The sequence below is a fragment of the Diplotaxodon limnothrissa genome, linkage group LG13 (genome assembly GCF_057381915.1).
Source record: "Diplotaxodon limnothrissa isolate DT_005_m linkage group LG13, D_limnothrissa_male_GT1.1, whole genome shotgun sequence".
In the NCBI taxonomy this organism is placed as follows: Eukaryota; Metazoa; Chordata; class Actinopteri; order Cichliformes; family Cichlidae; genus Diplotaxodon; species Diplotaxodon limnothrissa.
In genome coordinates this window covers 11,864,512-11,882,157 of record NC_140608.1, presented here as the reverse complement: position 1 = coordinate 11,882,157, position 17,646 = coordinate 11,864,512, and the positions used below count along the sequence as shown (strand labels likewise).

At 42.2% G+C, this 17,646-nt stretch overlaps 1 protein-coding gene across 6 annotated transcripts in view; it reads left to right on the top strand.

Moving 5' to 3' along the window:
* The window catches only part of kcnma1a (potassium large conductance calcium-activated channel, subfamily M, alpha member 1a), a 149,125-nt gene that overhangs the window by 39,302 nt on the left and 92,177 nt on the right, over positions 1–17,646 (top strand). For all 6 annotated transcript variants that reach the window (XM_085369805.1, XM_085369802.1, XM_085369804.1 and 3 more), the window contains exon 2: positions 2,603–2,770. In XM_085369805.1, coding sequence (XP_085225931.1) covers positions 2,603–2,770 — 168 coding nt within the window. The remainder of the gene's footprint in view (positions 1–2,602; positions 2,771–17,646) is intronic.

Here is a 17,646-nt window from a genome sequence, read left to right as displayed (position 1 = left end):
ATGTGCTGTGCTCCTGCTGTGGTATAATTGTGCAGCATGTGAGGTTTTGGGGTTCTTCTGGGTGAGAAGTAACTGGTGGGCATAGACTAACACACACCCTGTCTGGAGTGCTATCAAGTGTCAGTCAGAGTGAAATCGTAGACATCCCTGTGGATGGTGACATGTGTATGTGCATGTATACAAATTTTCCTGGGTCTTTGCCGCATGCTGGCAATGCAATAAAGTGAGTGGATGAGTGGGAGTGGGAGAAATTCAGTTAGATGTAAGTATTTAACTGTTTGCAGTGTGACATATCCGGTAAGCTCTTATACAATAAAGTTTCATGGTGGGAGCTTGAACTTTATAAAACGTTGATAACTTTTTCAGATATCTTGGTTACGGTGTGATTAGTGGAGGACTTAAGGAGGAAAGAGAATGGGATGAGACGGGGTAGTAGCCCCTGCACATGCTACAGTAGCCTTAAATACCACTGGTATGCTAACAAATGGGTGAATAAGAAACCGTTGCAATGGGTTTTGTTGAACCACTGTGTTTAAGAATGCATTGTAATATTAATTTATTTTAATTACTTTTAAGAAAGTGAACAACAAAACAGCAATAGCACCTCTTGTGTTGAACAAAAATATTGAACGCAGGCTGGTGAAGTGGACGATAATTATCTATTAGAACAAACACAGCACTTAACTTTGAACCAGGCTATATCTGTCTCAGGTCAATGCCTCATTCACTTTTTCTGCCAAATAAAATGCCTGAACCGGCTGTTATTTATTTAAATGATATTAAGCTAAAGTTTCTAAATGTTAAATGTGCTTGATAGCAGCCTGTCGGAAATACTGAATTCTTGTGGTGCTCAAAAGCAAAGCTGAATGCTTCACGTCACTTTCACGATAGGTACTTCAAAAGTTTGTGAGTCTCCAAACGCTGAGTCATTTAATGAGCATATAAACCATAACTAACCGAATTACCCACTGGAGTACTGCGAGGCCCAACGGCAGAGCTGGATAATAATCTTATGACTAAGGCAGGCTTTTTTAGGGTCAGTTTATTGGCATTGTTATGGGTTAGAATGAAATTAGGAAAATGGCAGCTGTGTCCATGCCATATCATTATCAAATATAATCCAATTTAACCAGACAATCCTCTTGAAATGGACAGAGCACTCTCTTGGGCTCATCTGCTCTTTAGCCCTGCAGAAATACTCAAGTTGCAGTCTGGTTTGTTTTCGTATCACATGTGGGTGTGCATCGGTCACCCCAGTGGTCAGCTGGCTTTTGGTTGCATGTCTTTATTGCTTCATAAAGTTCTAGGAATTATGATGTGTTGGGTTTTAAAAACAAGAATAAACTCACTGTAAACACTTATAGTTTTCACTCGTCACCATTTTTGAATTTCATGGGGTCATCACAACAAACGTCCCACACTTACACAACAGGGACACTAATTTTACTTTGTTGACATAGCACATAATCTGCTCTGATGGCTACTTGTCAGATGTCACTGTGAGAAGGGACATGTAAAATGTTTTCCTAGTGCTACATGTGCACTATGAGGCTGTTCCCACAGAGTGGACCGATGCCACATAATCCAGGGGCTTTAAAGTTATTTCAATTCCAGGCATTCTCTATGGACTCCATTTATTATGCCTGAATATAGGTTTTTTTTCTTTGAGGAAGACAAAAGTGGAGGAAATCCACTTGCTTCATTTTCTGGCAGAAGGACAAGGTAGCAGAGTGCTTACTTGTATCAAATCAGGAATGAGCGAATTTCTAGAGAGGAACAGCTGCATGCAGCGACTGTGCCAAACAAAGCATGTCAATGAAGTGCCATGCAACTCTGCTCACTCAGCCAGACACGAGAAGGCACATTAAAAGGGCTGCATGAGAACAACAGTTTACCCCGAGGAACAATTATGCCATATGCGCAATAAAATTAGAGTGGCCTCATACACATCTTGTTATTTGACTTGAACACACATATTCACCATTAATAGTAGCAGATGGATGCTATGATGGCGTGATGGGTGCAGTGACACCCTTTTTTTTGTCCTAAAGAAATGTGTAGTTTTTTAAGGGTATACATAAGTTCAGAAACTTATACTACGTACAGTACATGCTCTCCATCTCCTACAGTCTTTTAACATGGCTGCTCTTTTGCAAACTTTCCTTGATATATATTATAGAAATAGTTCACCAAGATGTGTTTGAAAAGTGGGAAGCCATGCGGGCTGTTAAGTGTGCCATCATTTTAGATCCACAACAACCAGTTTGAAAGTTTTTATCAGGTTTTTTTTATTTTTTATTTTTATTTTTTTAGAACTGTTAAGTTGCAGTATCCCCAGAAGTATTTTAGGCTCATGCAGGTATACGGTGAGTAACCCGAAGTTCTGCCACTCAGAAGGAACATGAACATGATGCTGCCAGGATGCATAGGCATTAAATGGGAAGTGTGGAAATAATGGATTATGACAAATTGCCTTACTGTGGGGGATAACGTATAATTTGTTGTTGTTAAACAAACTGACTTATCTGCTTATAATCAACAATGTGTTCCTGTCGGTTTCCTTAATTTGCCTACTCAGATTTCGTTTCCGTTTTTTTTCTAGGAGGCTCAGAAGGTGAACAACCCCGCCAACAATCAGGCAGCCGACAGAGCACCAAAGGGCCCTGATGAGAAGGAGGAGGCGCCAGCCAATGAAGTGGGATGGATGACTTCAGTCAAAGACTGGGCCGGTGTCATGATCTCCGCTCAGACACTCACTGGCAGAGTTCTTGTAAGTTTTCGCTTTTCTGATGGGGATGAACATGTCAGATACCAAACCCAGACACACATACATCAGGTTTTTTTTCGTTTGGCCCAGCCACCGTTAACTAAGTGCAACAGTTTGGTCTTTCCTCTGGCAAAAGGACTGCACATAGTGTTCACAATCAAGTTGGCTTTTGGATAAATCCACTGCACAATCCACTGTCGTGTACACGTTTCCTCACCTTATTTATACAAGTCCCACTGGAGACATACTGTAGGGCAATTCATTTTATCCTAGCAGAGGCTAGTTGAACATCAGTTGGCTATTTGGCTGGCACTGTCCGGCCTTTTTTGTGCTACAGTGTCCTTTCTGTGGCCCACTGCAGCTCACTCTGCTATATGAGTTTGCATTTATTTTTGTGTGTGGGTGTGCATGTACATACTTAGATGCATATGAGGAAGATTTGTTAATGTTTGTTAACAATGAACTATGAAGTAAACAAACTCCTTGTCCTGTGTTGCTTTTAGTCGCCTTTTTCACCCTCAGAATTTCATTGTTTAGATATTGCAAGTTTCCATAGTTTGGCACAGAATTAGCTGGTCTGTGTAGTGAGGTATCTGTTAAGTTGGATACATATCCTAAAGGATGTCAAATTCTCTTTCTGTTTCTCCTGTTGTTTGATTTTTACTATGACAAAGCTTTAGAGAAACAGCTTTTAATTTTTAAAAAGAAAAAAAAAAGTCTTTCCACCAGCACAGTTGCTGATGTGTTCTCCCTATAAGCATACCCATATGTCCTCCACACACAGTCTAATGTCTGAGCACAGAGAGTTAACTATGAGCAGCATGCTACCTCTGTTACCTTTTAGACTGGCTGAGTTATGGAAAGACTTCACAGCACTTGATTAAAATTGAGGCCCATTTAAGTGTTGGGCAACATAGTGTATACACGGTGCTTAGACTATTTATTAGTCCACCATCTGGTGTAAGGTTTATGCCACAGCTGCCCTAAATTAACAGTACTGGTTATGACCAAAAATCAATTTTTATGTTTCTGTAATGGCTAATCCACAATTATGCATAAGGTCTTTAATCGAAATGATATTTTCAATGCTAAGACATAATTATTACTATCCATGAATTTTTCAAATGTAAAGTTTTATAGAAAAGCTGAAAAAAACCTAGAGCACATTATTTTATTTTTTTAGATTAACATGCCAAATTCCAGTTTACTTAGTATTTACTTATATTTCTGAAGACAGAAATGTGTTTTAGTAGTTGAATGTTATGCTTGATTAGTGTATCAGCTCAAATTTGTGTGTAAATATTTTCATTGCTGAGGTTGTTTTTTTTTGGTTTTTTTTGTGGACTACCACAGTTTCTTTTTCTGGGCTTTTGTAATCATTTGTGATAATAATTATGTTTTCCTGCTAAATGTCTATTAAGGTTACAAATGAGCAACATTTGCTGACTGGCTCTGACGTTTACTTTATAATTTTGCTATCATGCTTGACTAATTTGACTTCTCAGAGACCAAACTCCTGAACTCGTCCCTACATCATTACATAAAACTGACTGATTCTCTGTCCAGTTCTTGTGTAATTGTCTGTTAAATGGTGTCTGTTTGATATATATATATATATATATATATATATATATATATATATATATAAATTCAGCTACAGAAATAGGAGCAAATTATGTGTTTTTTGCACAGACTGCTAGCAAAATGTCTAAAGATATAATTTAAAATTGATTCTTTGCTAAGTTGTCTTTCATGTGTAGACTGGATGGATTATCCCTGAAGTTAGATATCTTTTCTATGCCTGGATGATTCATCAATGTTAAGTTTCTTAACTACCAAAAAGAACACATTTTTCTAAAAGGACAGACACGGACTAGACTAGATGTACAAAGAAAAACTTTCAATGACCTTCACAAAGCCTGGAGAACTATTGCTAAAGACCAATACTGATGGGTAGCTCAAGAATTTTACGACAGAACTATAATTATAATAATAATAATAATAATAATAATAATAATAATAATAATAATAATAATGAAACACATTGCATTTGTATGTTAGTCAGGGAGCATCTAGTGCTCATTTTACATCTCATTTTACATCAGCGTATGAAAAGTAGGTGTGTTTTGCACAGACATCTGCTGTGCATCTGTGGATTGAATGGAGCAGCAGTGGGAGTGAGGAGAGAGATGGATCCAAACTAAAATACTGACATTGTTAATGTTTGCTGGAATATGACATCTTCCTCATGCCTGGTGAGAATAGCTCGCAGTTGAGAAAGATTCAGGCCTTTCATGGGGAAGAAGATGAAGAATCCCGAAGGGAACTGTCAATTTACTAAATGAGCCTCTCTTTCATCACTTCCCCACTCACACAGCTCCATTGGCATGGACACAGCTCCCTCTTCCCTTTCATCTCCTGCTCTGACTGAGTGCTCCCAATCTGCCCTGTATGTACATTGGTGTGTGTGTGTGTATATGAGAGAGAGTGAGAGATAAATCAAAGAAACATATAGGGAGACACGCCAACAGAGAGAAAGACGGGCAGATTGAGAGTAAAACAGAGTGGTTGTGACAGTCAGGGAGAAATAAAGCACCGGCTGCTTTAGAGGGGTTTCTAGCCATAGTGATATCCCAGTGTATCGCCTACTGCGATTTGTGCTACTTGTGCTGGGGCTGATAATTCTGCCCAGCAGGCTGTGTTTGCTTACTTGCTCACTCTAATGATATGCAGCACAACTGAGTATTTACTCAAGTGAGTGCTACGTGAAGGTGAAGTGAGTACAGTATCTTCTCATGTGGGTGGAATTAACATTCGTGGGTGCATGTATGCAAGTATTTCTCAACATGTACTGCATACAGTATAAACATGATTTGTGTGTATGTATGTGCATGTGGGTGGGTAGGTGAATTCTTATGTTATTAATATTATTTAGTTTTTCTTTTGCGGGGCTCTTGCTCTGCCATCGGTGCTTCACTGCAGATCGAGATTGCGATGAGTATCCGTGTACACAGAACCTGGCTGGTAACCATAGCAACTGCTGTGTAGTGGCGCTCGGTCATTTGACATTAGGGGGCCGTCTGCCTGGGCAGAGCAGAGTAGAAATACCATGCACATTCAGTCTTTCTCTCTGTGTTTTACACTTCAAGTTCAAGTTCAAGTTCAAGTTCAACTTTATTGTCACTTCAACCATATACAGTTTAAAAATACACAGTGAGGCGAAACAACGTTCCTCCAGGAACCAAGGTGCTACAAGACAAGTTAGTGCAAAAAAATAATAATATATAATATATCTAGTAATAATATTGTGCAAAAGAGCATTTACAGGTTGGTGTGTGCGATGGTTTGGTGGTGTAGGTCCGTGTGTTTGCGCTTTGTGTTGGTTAGTCAGTCCAGTCTCAATGTTTTGAGGTATTTGAGTTAAGCTGAGTGATAATGTTAGTGTATGTGTGTGTGTGCGTGTTTATCAGTCAGTCCCTTTTTGCTGAGGAGACGGATGGCTTGTGGAAAAAAGCTGTTGCACAGTCTGGATGTGCGTGCCCGAATGCTTCGGTACCTTTTTCCAGATGGCAGGAGTGTAAAGAGTGTGTGAGAGGGGTGTGTCCGATCAGCCACAATGCTGGTGGCTTTGCGAATGCAGCGTGTGGTGTAGATGTCCTCAATAGAGGGTAGAGAGACCCCGATGATCTTCTCTGCTGTTCCCACTATCCGCTGTAGGGTCTTGCGGTCTGATATGGCACAGCTCCCAAACCAGACAGTGATGCAGCCGCTCAGGATGCTCTCAATAGTTCCTCTATAGAAGGTGGTCAGGATCGGTGGTGGAAGCCGGGCCTTTCTCAGTCTTCTCAGAAAGAAGAGACGCTGTTGGGCTTTCTTGTGCAGGGAGCTGGTGTTGAGGGACCAGCCGAGGTCCTTCTCCAGGTGTACGCCCAGGAATTTGGTGCTGTCAACGATCTCCACAGAGGAGCCGTTGATGCTCAGCGGTGAGTGGTCGCCTCGTGTCCTCCTAAAGTCAACAACCATCTCTTTTGTCTTGTCAACATTCAGAGACAGGTTGTTGTCCTTACACCAGTCCGTTAGTCTCTGCACTTCCTCTCTGTACGCTGACTCGTCGTTCTTGCTAATGAGACCCACCACGGTCGTGTCATCAGCGAATTTAATGATGTGATTTGAACTGTGTGTTGCTACACAGTCATGAGTCAGCAGTGTGAACAGCAGAGGACTGAGCACACAGCCTTGTGGGGCCCCAGTGCTCAGTGTGGTGGTGCTGGAGGTGCAGTTCCCAATCCGTACTGACTGAGGCCTTCCGGTCAGAAAGTCCAGGATCCAGTTGCAGAGGGAGGTGTTCAGGCCTAACAGGCTCAGCTTTCCGATCAGTTGTTGGGGGATGATCGTGTTAAATGCTGAGCTGAAATCTATGTACAGCATTCGGACGTGTGAGTCCTTCTTGTCCAAGTGTGTCAGGGCAAGATGGAGTGCAGTGGAGATGGCGTCGTCCGTTGAGCGGTTATGGCGGTATGCAAATTGCATTGGGTCCAGTGAGGGGGGCAGCAGGGTCTTGATGTGTCTCATGACGAGCCGTTCGAAGCACTTCATGATGGTGGGTGTAAGTGCGATAGGGCGGTAGTCATTGAGACAGGACACAGAAGACTTCTTGGGCACGGGGACGATGGTGGTGGCCTTGAAGCACGTGGGGACAACGGCACTGCTCAGAGAGATGTTGAAGATGTCGGTGAGAACATTTGCCAGCTGATCAGCACATTCTCTGAGCACTCTGCCTGGGATGTTGTCTGGTCCAGCAGCTTTACGTGGATTGACTCTGCGTAGAGTTTTCCTCACCTCAGCTGTAGTGAGACACAGGACCTGGTCGTTCGGAGGAGGGGTGGTCTTCCTCGCCGCCACGTCGTTCTGCCTGTCGAACCGAGCATAGAAGTTGTTAAGCACATCTGGGAGGGAGCCGTCACTGTCACAGGCAGGTGGTGTCGTCCTGTAGTTAGCGATGGCTTGTAAGCCCTGCCACATGCGTCGTGTGTCGCCGCTGTCCTTAAAGTGGTTGTGGATTCTCTGGGCGTGTGCGCGCTTCGCCTCTCTGATGGCCCGAGAAAGTTCAGCCCTCGCTCTTCTAAGCGCCACCTTATCTCCCTCTTTGAAGGCAGAGTCTCGGGTCCTTAGAAGTGCACGCACTTCCGCAGTAATCCACGGTTTCTGGTTGGGTCGTGAGATGATGATCTTGGAGACAGTGACGTCATCGGTGCACTTGTTGATATAGCTGGACACTGATGATGTGTACTCCTCCAAGTCAGTGAAGTCGCCGTAAGTTGCAGCCTCTCTAAACATGTTCCAGTCAGTGCTCTCAAAACAGTCCTGAAGAGCAGAGATGGCTCCTGCTGGCCAGGTTTTCACCTGCTTCAGAACCGGTTTTGATCGCCTGACGAGTGGTCTGTATGCTGGAATTAGCATAACAGAGATGTGGTCTGAGTAGCCGAGGTGGGGGCGGGGCTCTGCCCGATATGCGCCGGGGATGTTTGTGTAAACAAGATCCAGCGTGTTTTCTCCCCAAAGTCCACATACTGATGGAATCTAGGAAGCACTGACTTGAGATTTGCATGGTTGAAGTCCCCAGCAACAATAAACAGTCCATCCGGGTGTGTATTTTGCAGTTCACTGATCTTTGTATACAATTCCCATAGCGCTTCCTTAGCATTAGCGCTAGGTGGAATGTACACTCCGATAATGAAAACAGTGGTGAATTCCCGTGGTAAGTAAAAAGGTCTGCATCTAACAGTCACAAACTCCACCAGCGATGAGCAATAACTAGAGACTAGCACAGAGTTCTTGCACCATTTCTCGTTGATGTAAACACACAAGCCGCCACCGCGAGTCTTACCGCACAGAGCTGCATTTCTGTCGGCGCGAAACGAGGCCAGCCCGTTTAGCTGAATAGCGGCGTCCGGTACTCTTTCGCTGAGCCATGTTTCCGTGAAAACAAAGACACAGCAGTCTCTAATCTCACGCTGTGTGGCCTGCTGGAGTCGGATGTAATCCAGTTTGTTATCCAGGGAGCAGACGTTGGATAAGATGATGGACGGTAGAGCCGGCCGGCTAGGGTTTGTTTTTAGCCTAGCACAGACTCCCGCCCGCTTGCCGCGCTTCCGCTTCCTCGCGCAACAATTCCGATGTCTCCACCTCCGTCCGCCGGCATCAGGCAACGCCGAGGCTTCGAGGCCTGGTTCGCGGAGCAAGCCGAGTTCACGCAGCGTTTCCCGCAGCCCCTCCTGGATGTCGTCAACTAGGTTATTTACACACACACAGGTGGGATTACATCTTGATGTAGACCCCATTCGGTTCTATCCAGATGGAAAAGGGACAAAAGCACACTGGGAAGGATGGTCTTTGGTAGGCGGAGCCCTCCATCCCCCATTCATTTGTCTGCCTTGATGACTTCCCTGTTTGTGAACAATCAGCTATACCCCCAGGCTTACTGAATTACTAGAAAAATTTATATGTGCTGTGCAATAATGAGTCGCATATATTATTTTGGAAGTCTCAGTCAAATCCTCCGTTAAGGTTAGAAACTGACTTTCATGTTCAGATTCGTTGCCTAAACCTAACCACAGATGGGAGCCTGGTTGTCTCCTTTGTACTATTCATGTGTTTTTTACAACAGAGTTCACCCCAACAAATTCCTGCCAACTTACGGTGCTACCTTCATTCAGAAGAAAAAGTTACCTCTGAGCACCTGACCAGTGGGAAAGCAATTGTAAAATGTATTTTGGAGCTTAGGAAACTATGCTGCTCCATACTGTGATGAAATGCCAGCACGAGTAAGGCAATGCCTGTGTTTTTTTTTTTTGTTTTTTTTTAAATGATGTGCAGTGACTTTACCGAGCTAATTTGCTCTGATCAGAAAGAAATGTTAATGAGCACACATTCGCCTACGCTGCATGGCCATCAGGACCGGACATGCTGCATGGGAATTGATCATTCTGGTTGTTGGCGATCATGTCTTGAAAAATAATCCCATTGGTGAGCCACAGGCTGCACAAGTAGAAAATTGCAGAAGAACAAAAAAGTGTGTGTGTGTGTGTGTGTGTAAGGCAAAGGTGCTGATAATACATTTTTTCCTCACCATAGCTTTTGTGACTTACCCAAAAGACCCCCCCCCCCCCACCCCCAACAACCCCTCACGTAGTATATCCAACATGTCACCAACAAAAAAAGATGCCAGTGAGATGAAATGTTGCCTGCGTGAGCCAGTGTTGTTCTGCTGTATGGGTTAGTAGTTATTGTTGTTTAGCTCTTTTTTTTTCTCCACACCTTTGTAATACCGCTTTATCAAATACAAACACTAAGTTTGCGTCCAAGGGAAAACATGTATTTTTTTTTAACACAGTGATTGAAATTAGAAGAGAAGAAAATCACAGCATTTTTAGCAGGTTCCAGTTTGTGATGAAGTTTTTTTTGATTAATCGACAGGTGGAAAAAGGCTTATGCAGAGCAGCAACTAATTGACTGTACTGTGCACTCAGAAGAATGTGTCTCCCTGAGCCCTTATGAGACAGCTGTCCACGCAAAGGGACAGCGTACGGGAACATAGGTGGAAAAAGAGCGCACCTCCCGTCAGGCTGTGGATAGCTCATCAGTTACTTCGACAACCGTATCATCCCAGTTGTTTTTCCTGAAAGACCTAATTAAGCGCTCAAGGGCACAACGTCTGAGGAAGCAACTACTCGGACAGCTGGAAATATGAGTTGGCTAACTTCTTGTGCTACATGAGCCCAGCGTATCATGTAATAGATTCCTGCATTATTGTTACAGTGACAATGTGTGTAATCCCATAATGTTCAACAAAAACAGCGAAGGATTATAACCACTGAATGTAGATATTCCCCCTATCTCCCGGTGCAGTGGATTTGCCTGACACGGTGGGTCCAGAAATAGGTCAGTCCTGCCATCTTTCTTAATGGGATCTTGGGTGGCAACCAGAGACCATCTGTTCACATGGCACGCTCCCTAAACCCTATATGGTCATCCCTCTGCCTACCATCCACCCACACACTGCACGGCACTCTGCATATCGACCCCTATCATCTGAAAATACAACACATCTGTTTCTCTTTACAGCTAAGTGATAACACTTTCATTTTAACTAGTGCTGTGACAAATCCACACCTTTTTTTCTTTTTTAGCCAGCTCCTTTTATTTAAACACTTCAGTAAAATGATAGAAGTCAACAGGACAGGAAGCACAAATTTCTTTGACATGCTTGCTTTCCTGCTACGTAGCTTTTCCCGTGATTGCCCCTCTATTATCTCATTCTTTTCAAACAATTTCTTACTGTGTGAGTGTGTCTTTGTGTGTGCTTGTGTGCGTTTCTTGGCAGAGACCAAGGTGAGATTGTGCGTAGTGTGTAAGGTTGCTGCAAGTGTGTTTCACCACGTTTCCATGTGTCCTCAAACATCCTGTTGGGGAGAAAATAAGTGTTCGCTCACACTCCCCATGATTCCTGTGCAGAGAACGTCTGTCATTCACCGTGCTCTACAAAGTACTTTTCAGACTGGGATTGTTTATGATGCTGGCGCTGTTTGTGTTTACACCCATGTATAAGTACATTTTTGTGCTAGAGGTCCTTGGGCTTGTGCAAGCACTTCTTTTTTTTCGTTTACAGAAGACGTTGGGCACTGCCAGAGACTGTTTGCCTCTGAATGTATGTGTGTGCATGAGAGACGTGTTTGCCTGAGTAGACACAGTATGTTTCTCTGTGCTATATGTGCGTGTTTATGTTCGTGGCGACAGTTTCCCATGTGTTGCTGTTTGTGCTTGCTAATTACACTTCCCTGCATGAATGCAAGCATATGGTTTTTACAAAATTATGTTTTATTTCCGTTCAGGGGGAGCAGTTTACTTCATTGCTGTAAAAGCTCAATGAGAAATCTTTACAAGAAACACAACCGCCCACATATAGACACAGATACTCAGCATGCAGAAAGACTAGTCAGTATTTTGCAAATCATTATCATAATCATCATATTTTTATGTATTTTTTAATTCATCATTATCAAATATAACTAAAAATCAAATGCACATGACTGAAACTTATTACCCAACTCTGCCTTTAAAACAACAATGCTCACAAACTTGTAAATTTCCTCAGTGGGTGCCAAAAGGGGCCGTCAGACATCATCAGTTACATCAATGTTGGAAGATCCAGAGAGGCCATCTCTGCAGAAATCACACACATTTAACAAATTAGTTTGTTTCTAAATTAATAACAGTGGGCTCAGACACATTTTTCACCTAACTCCCCCAGTTTGGTGATATGACACTTTGCCTCAGCAGTGTGTTCCACCATAATGAAACTCAATTTCTGAGCCAGTCTGCTCCTATTCCCCTAACTCAAACTCCATGACCTCTGAAACCTCCAGGCTATCACCTTGCCTTGCTTCCATTTCTCTCAGCTGTTGGATTAATCAGGCTGCACAGTGTATTAATTTGTCTTTTGCCGCAATTTATCAGTTTGATGGCAATCAAATTGGCATTGACGTAAATCCTCTGAAAAGTGATGAATGACTGTTTTTGGCAAAAGCGACCTCGGGGGATAAACACGGTGGCAGAGAGATTGGTGTGGAGGGAGCAGAAGGAGTGTGATGTGTCTAGTGCAAGACAAGGTCTGTACATAGGAAAACAAAAATCCTCAACTATGCCACTGGAGAAGTAATGAATGCGTTCTCTGTATAGAGAAACATGTATAAGATGGCTACATGGTGAATAAATGACTGAAAATGGTATGACTGTGATACTGGAATTTATGGTCTTAAGAATATTGACTGCTGATTCCTTGACTTTTCTCCTAGTGTCACCACAAGACTGATATTTTTTTAGTTTAAATCAAGTATTGAATGGACTGGAATGAAACATTAAGTCATCCTCTAAAACAGGAGTGTTAAACATAAGGCCTGAGGACCAGAATTGGCCCAGCAAAGACTCAAATCTAGTCCACTGGCCGACTTTGGAGAATATTAAAGATGGCATAAGTTTTAGACTTTTAACTGTTTCACATCTTTTCCTACCGATGAAGACCTTCTCCATAGCCAACAGATAAACCTATGAATTACCTTATCTACTAAAGAAATGTGTTATTTACAATGGATCCATATGTAAATAATGGACATTTTCTATGAATTAACAAAAAGTTTGTTTTGTAATTACAGGACAGTCTGGACAGACAGCTACCAGAAGTTTTCTGTAATTTTATAGATGTATTTCTTACATTTGAAGCCCAAAGATGTGCTTTCTTTCATTTATTTTCAATTTTACTACAGTAGAAGCGCCTTTTTACTGTATGTGTGTAGTTAAACTTCTTCACTTCTTAAAAAGGGGAGTTTCACTCACATTTCGCCCACATAAAATGAGTTTCATTTTCCTGCTCTAAGAATTGCAACATTTTAAACTTCCCTCAAGTTTTTTCATCTTTATCTCATTTCAAAGTTTTAATTTAGCCAAAACTTTAATACATCTCTTCAAAACATTTGCTTAAGGCATCTGCCACACAAGCGTAGAAACCAGTTGACTAACAGCCACCTTTCTCTTGCTAGCTGGCGAGTGGTTGCTGGAAGTTGGCTGGCTGTTGCTAGGTGAAACTGGTCACCAAGAGGCACCAACAACCTCCTTGTTATTGCTCCAGGCACCAGTGGACTGCCATAGCCGCCTGTAGTTCGCATCAAAGATGCCAAATTGTCTCCAAGCACTTGTCCCATTTTCCACTGTAACTATGGCCGACCATGGCAATCTGCTCATGACCAAAGCTAGGCAAGCATTTACACCTAGACTAGCAGTGACTTCAAACTCTTTGGCAACTGCTTCGGGAATGCACATTTTTTTTCCTTAGCAACCACTAATTACCAGGAGGTCAGACTGTTCTCTAGGCTTTTGTGACTGGGGCTTTACATGAGCATTTTTAGCAGTGTTGGCATCCTGATGTTGGCTTTAGCTCAAAGACTAAATACAGCAACATAGAATGTGTTCACACACAAACTCATTATGAAAGGTGATCTATTTTTGTTTTCACTTTGTTATAATTTTAGCCTGCTAGATTTTGAAAATAGACAGCGCTCCTTCTGTAGCTCCCCTGTCTGTTCTAAACCCCTCCCACCAGGCAAACACAGGCAAATTCACCTGCTTGATATGTGCTATAAATAAGTTGAAGTCCATTATCCCTGGTGAGAGTCCATTGCAACACAAGATCTATGGATGCGTTTGCTCTCTATATTACTGACCTCATCTGATTTGAAATAACCTGTAATTATCCACAGTCAAAAGTCAGCTTAAATCCTTAAAGTGCCCAGAGGATGTGTGGCAGACTCGGTCCCTTTCAGAGAAATTAAGCTGTATGCTGAAAGAGTATTATGTCCAGTGGTGACAAAGAACCATTTGATTATTTTACCTCTCATGCATACAGTGTTTAAGGCAGCAAACAATTACAAATTAATTATTTTGTAGGTACCTTTGTAGATAAGAGACACTATTGTATTTGATTTAGATTTACAATGGTGAGATTTAGCTGTGGTTCAGAATTTGTGTTCATACCATTGCCACTGGTCAGCAGTGTGAAGTCAGGTCCTCCTGGCTTATTTTTTCCTTTTGGGCTGCCGCCACATAAAAAACATAAGCCTTGTATTGAGTAGTAGAGGAGTGTAGGAGGAGGAGGTGGACGGGGGATGAGAGGGAAAGCAACGTGTCATAGGAGGAAAGAAAAGAACAAGGATCCCTGCTATCATGCTCTATATTTTCTGATAATAGACACATTGGTTTATTTAAGAAGTGTACACAGTGCTGTTCATCTGTGTTGAACTTCTTAAAATGGCAAATTTACAGAGGATACATTTATTAAATTGTTTAAAATGTACACCGGGGTAAAATTTCTTTTATACCATTCACATTGGAGTATGTAGTGTAGTTATAATTGCTCAATTTCTCCCTTGGCTTTTACATTTCTAGAGCACTAGGGAGAATTTTACAACTTTGCATTAGCTTGTGTCAATTTGTCCTCATGAATGGTTTTCCCTGCAGCCCCCCCTTTAGGCCTATCATAAGGCTTTGTGCGATGACTCATCCTTGCTCGTCCCTCTTTTTTTTTTTTTCTCTTCCTCTCTCATCTATTAACCCATCCATTTGCCACCTTGCGCCTGTGTTGCTAAAGAGTCGGTGACCTACACCCATCGTTTTGTGCTGCAGTCCCTGCGACCTTTGTCTGTCCCACCTTCCTTCAAACTGTTTTGCAGAGGAAAAGGTCAAGAGAGCAGACACTAAATGTCTCATTTATCTGGGTGCCCAACCTTTTCCCTATTAGATCAAATTTGTCTGTGACTTACAGGCCACAGTGTCTGTGGCGACAGCACACATTCATTTTGTCTCTGGTTATTTTTAGTCTTTGTTTTTTAAACACTCTGGTGACATTGCCCTTGAAGTGTGTCATAAGGAAATCCAAAATCACTTAGATAATTACAGCAAACCCACTCTAGCTCTTAAACAAGTGGCCCATGCTATTAGAAAATTAAAGCCACAAGCAAATGACTGTTTACTTTTTACAATATGATTATTTATGCTCTGCTGAAGCCTCGGGCTGAAGAGTGACAGGGTAGTCAGAAATGAGATTACATTTAGAGTCACAAGCAGATTAGACTGCAGGCGAGAGACAGACAGGAGTACACAGTCACACAGCAAAGAATCAACACGGGAGGAAAACAGACAGGCAGAAAATTACGTGGCTATGGACAGAGACCTAAGCAGGCAGTCAGAGAAGATGCAGACATTCTCGTGTTTGTTATTTGGAGACCCTTGTCAGATCTAAGACTGCGCTTTCCCCATCTCATCTTTGTCGTGGCTGCCTGGTGTGGTCTCAGGGAGGAGTGCTGAGTGACTCAGTGCCTCCAGGATGACGCATATCTAATGGATCAGAACTTGCAGCATCACAGTGATCCGACCAATTTAAACAACCCTCTTGCTGCCAGACACATTTATTAATTTTTTCTGAAAACAAGATTAGGGACAGACGATGTTGCCAAAATGACCAAAGAAAGAAAATTCCTTTGCTTGCAATACTACTGATAAAACAAATTGAACAAGAGTGAATGATCTCTATTTTAATGTTCTTTTTAATAAATCATTTATAGCTTATTTCGGTGAAGTATTAAGAGTCCTTCAGATATACAAATAAGTTATCTTTAAGTTGTAGATATTTAAGTTAAAACACAACAAGGAAGGACCTACAGTAGGACCTTCTTGCAGTGAGGTGACAGAGCTAACCTGGATTTTCTCTATATTGTGAAAAAAAGCAATATAGTGAAAAAGGTCAAGTTATAACTACAAAGTGAAGTTGGAGCTAGCTGAATGCTCTCATGGACACCATCTTGGCTGTGTAGTGGAAAGAAAGGCTCAACCAAACAATTTGGATTTTCTCTATATTGTAAAGCGGCTCCATAGTTTATAGGTTAAGGTTAGCATTTGCTAAACATGCAAAAGACCAGGAGGTTTGAGACTGGGAGGGGAAACTATCTTGTTACTGGACGAACAGCTGAAAGAAGAGCAGAAGGATGCATTGTCAACAACTTAACAGCATATCTGCAGAGACAAATATAGATCACCCTTAATTGAGAAGTACACTCAGTGACTTGGAATTGACCTGGAGATGGATCCAATCGTGTTGCCATCTAAATAACTTCATGCTTCATGCCCCAGTCTCCCTGGAGTGGGTTAAGCATTATGAGAATTTCCCAGTGGGCACTGATAAAGTGTCACATTATTAACATTCAACATTTTCTTGGTGCAGGCTTATATGCCGCATGTCAATTGCTCTGTGGAGCTGGAACTGCCTCCTCTTCTCAGCCTGTCTCATCTATACATCAGCAGGTCTGAGTCACACAGAAAGTTGGTGTGGGAGTGGAAGGATCAGTAGAGATGGGGCTGACTGATTCCCAACCTCTGCTTTAAAGGGTGGACAGGTTATTATTGCAGCAACATCCATGGTGGAAGATGGATGATGATGGTTGTACTCCTCCTAAAACTGACCTACATAAAAAGAGGCCGTCACATAATGGGTTTATTTTGGCGGGAAAAACACCTCTTGTGCTGTGCAGAGCTTTAGAAGGTGCAGGATTAAGTGTGAGATTTCCATGTGTAGCCTCTGTATGACATGCTTCCTTGTTTATTTTAAAAAACAACAGCAACTTTCTGACCCTCCTTTGATTCTCATAAAAGGCCTGGTCATATATATGGTTTCAGGTTCATCCTGAATATGCTGTTGTCACTCGTGTCATGTTAGTGCTTCTAATTGCTTATTAGAGGAGTCAGCTCAGTGGGGACCATCTGCTAAGCCAGGTTTCAGATCCGTTTACCCCCACTGGGATTCTGTTTCCTGGGACGGGACGGCCACAGAGTGTCCCTAAAAGACATCACCTCCAGAGCCCGCCACTTACTGCTCAGAGTTTCCATGAGATCATTAGGGGATGATCATAGTTGATGTAACAAACACAGGAAAGAAGGGAGGGAGAGGAGTGTTAAGGGGCAGGTGAAAATGAGACATACAGGGAAAGGGACTCCCTCTAAAGTTTTTAGAGGGAGAAAATATTCTTTCACATATATTACATAAGCTTTATTTGGATAATTTATATGTTTTTTTAGGTGTTATTTTAGGCTTTTTATAGAGAATTTATATTTAAAAAAAATATAGGACAGCCTCTTTGCAACAGAGTAAAAAGCAGTGGTTGGTGAGAGACTGCATTCACATTTTTTTTTTTTTTTGGTGTCTAGTACTGATTGCAAGTGCTTGTGGTGACCAGTTGGTTGCTCTGTCCTGTTGCTCTTTACTTGGTCCTGGGTGT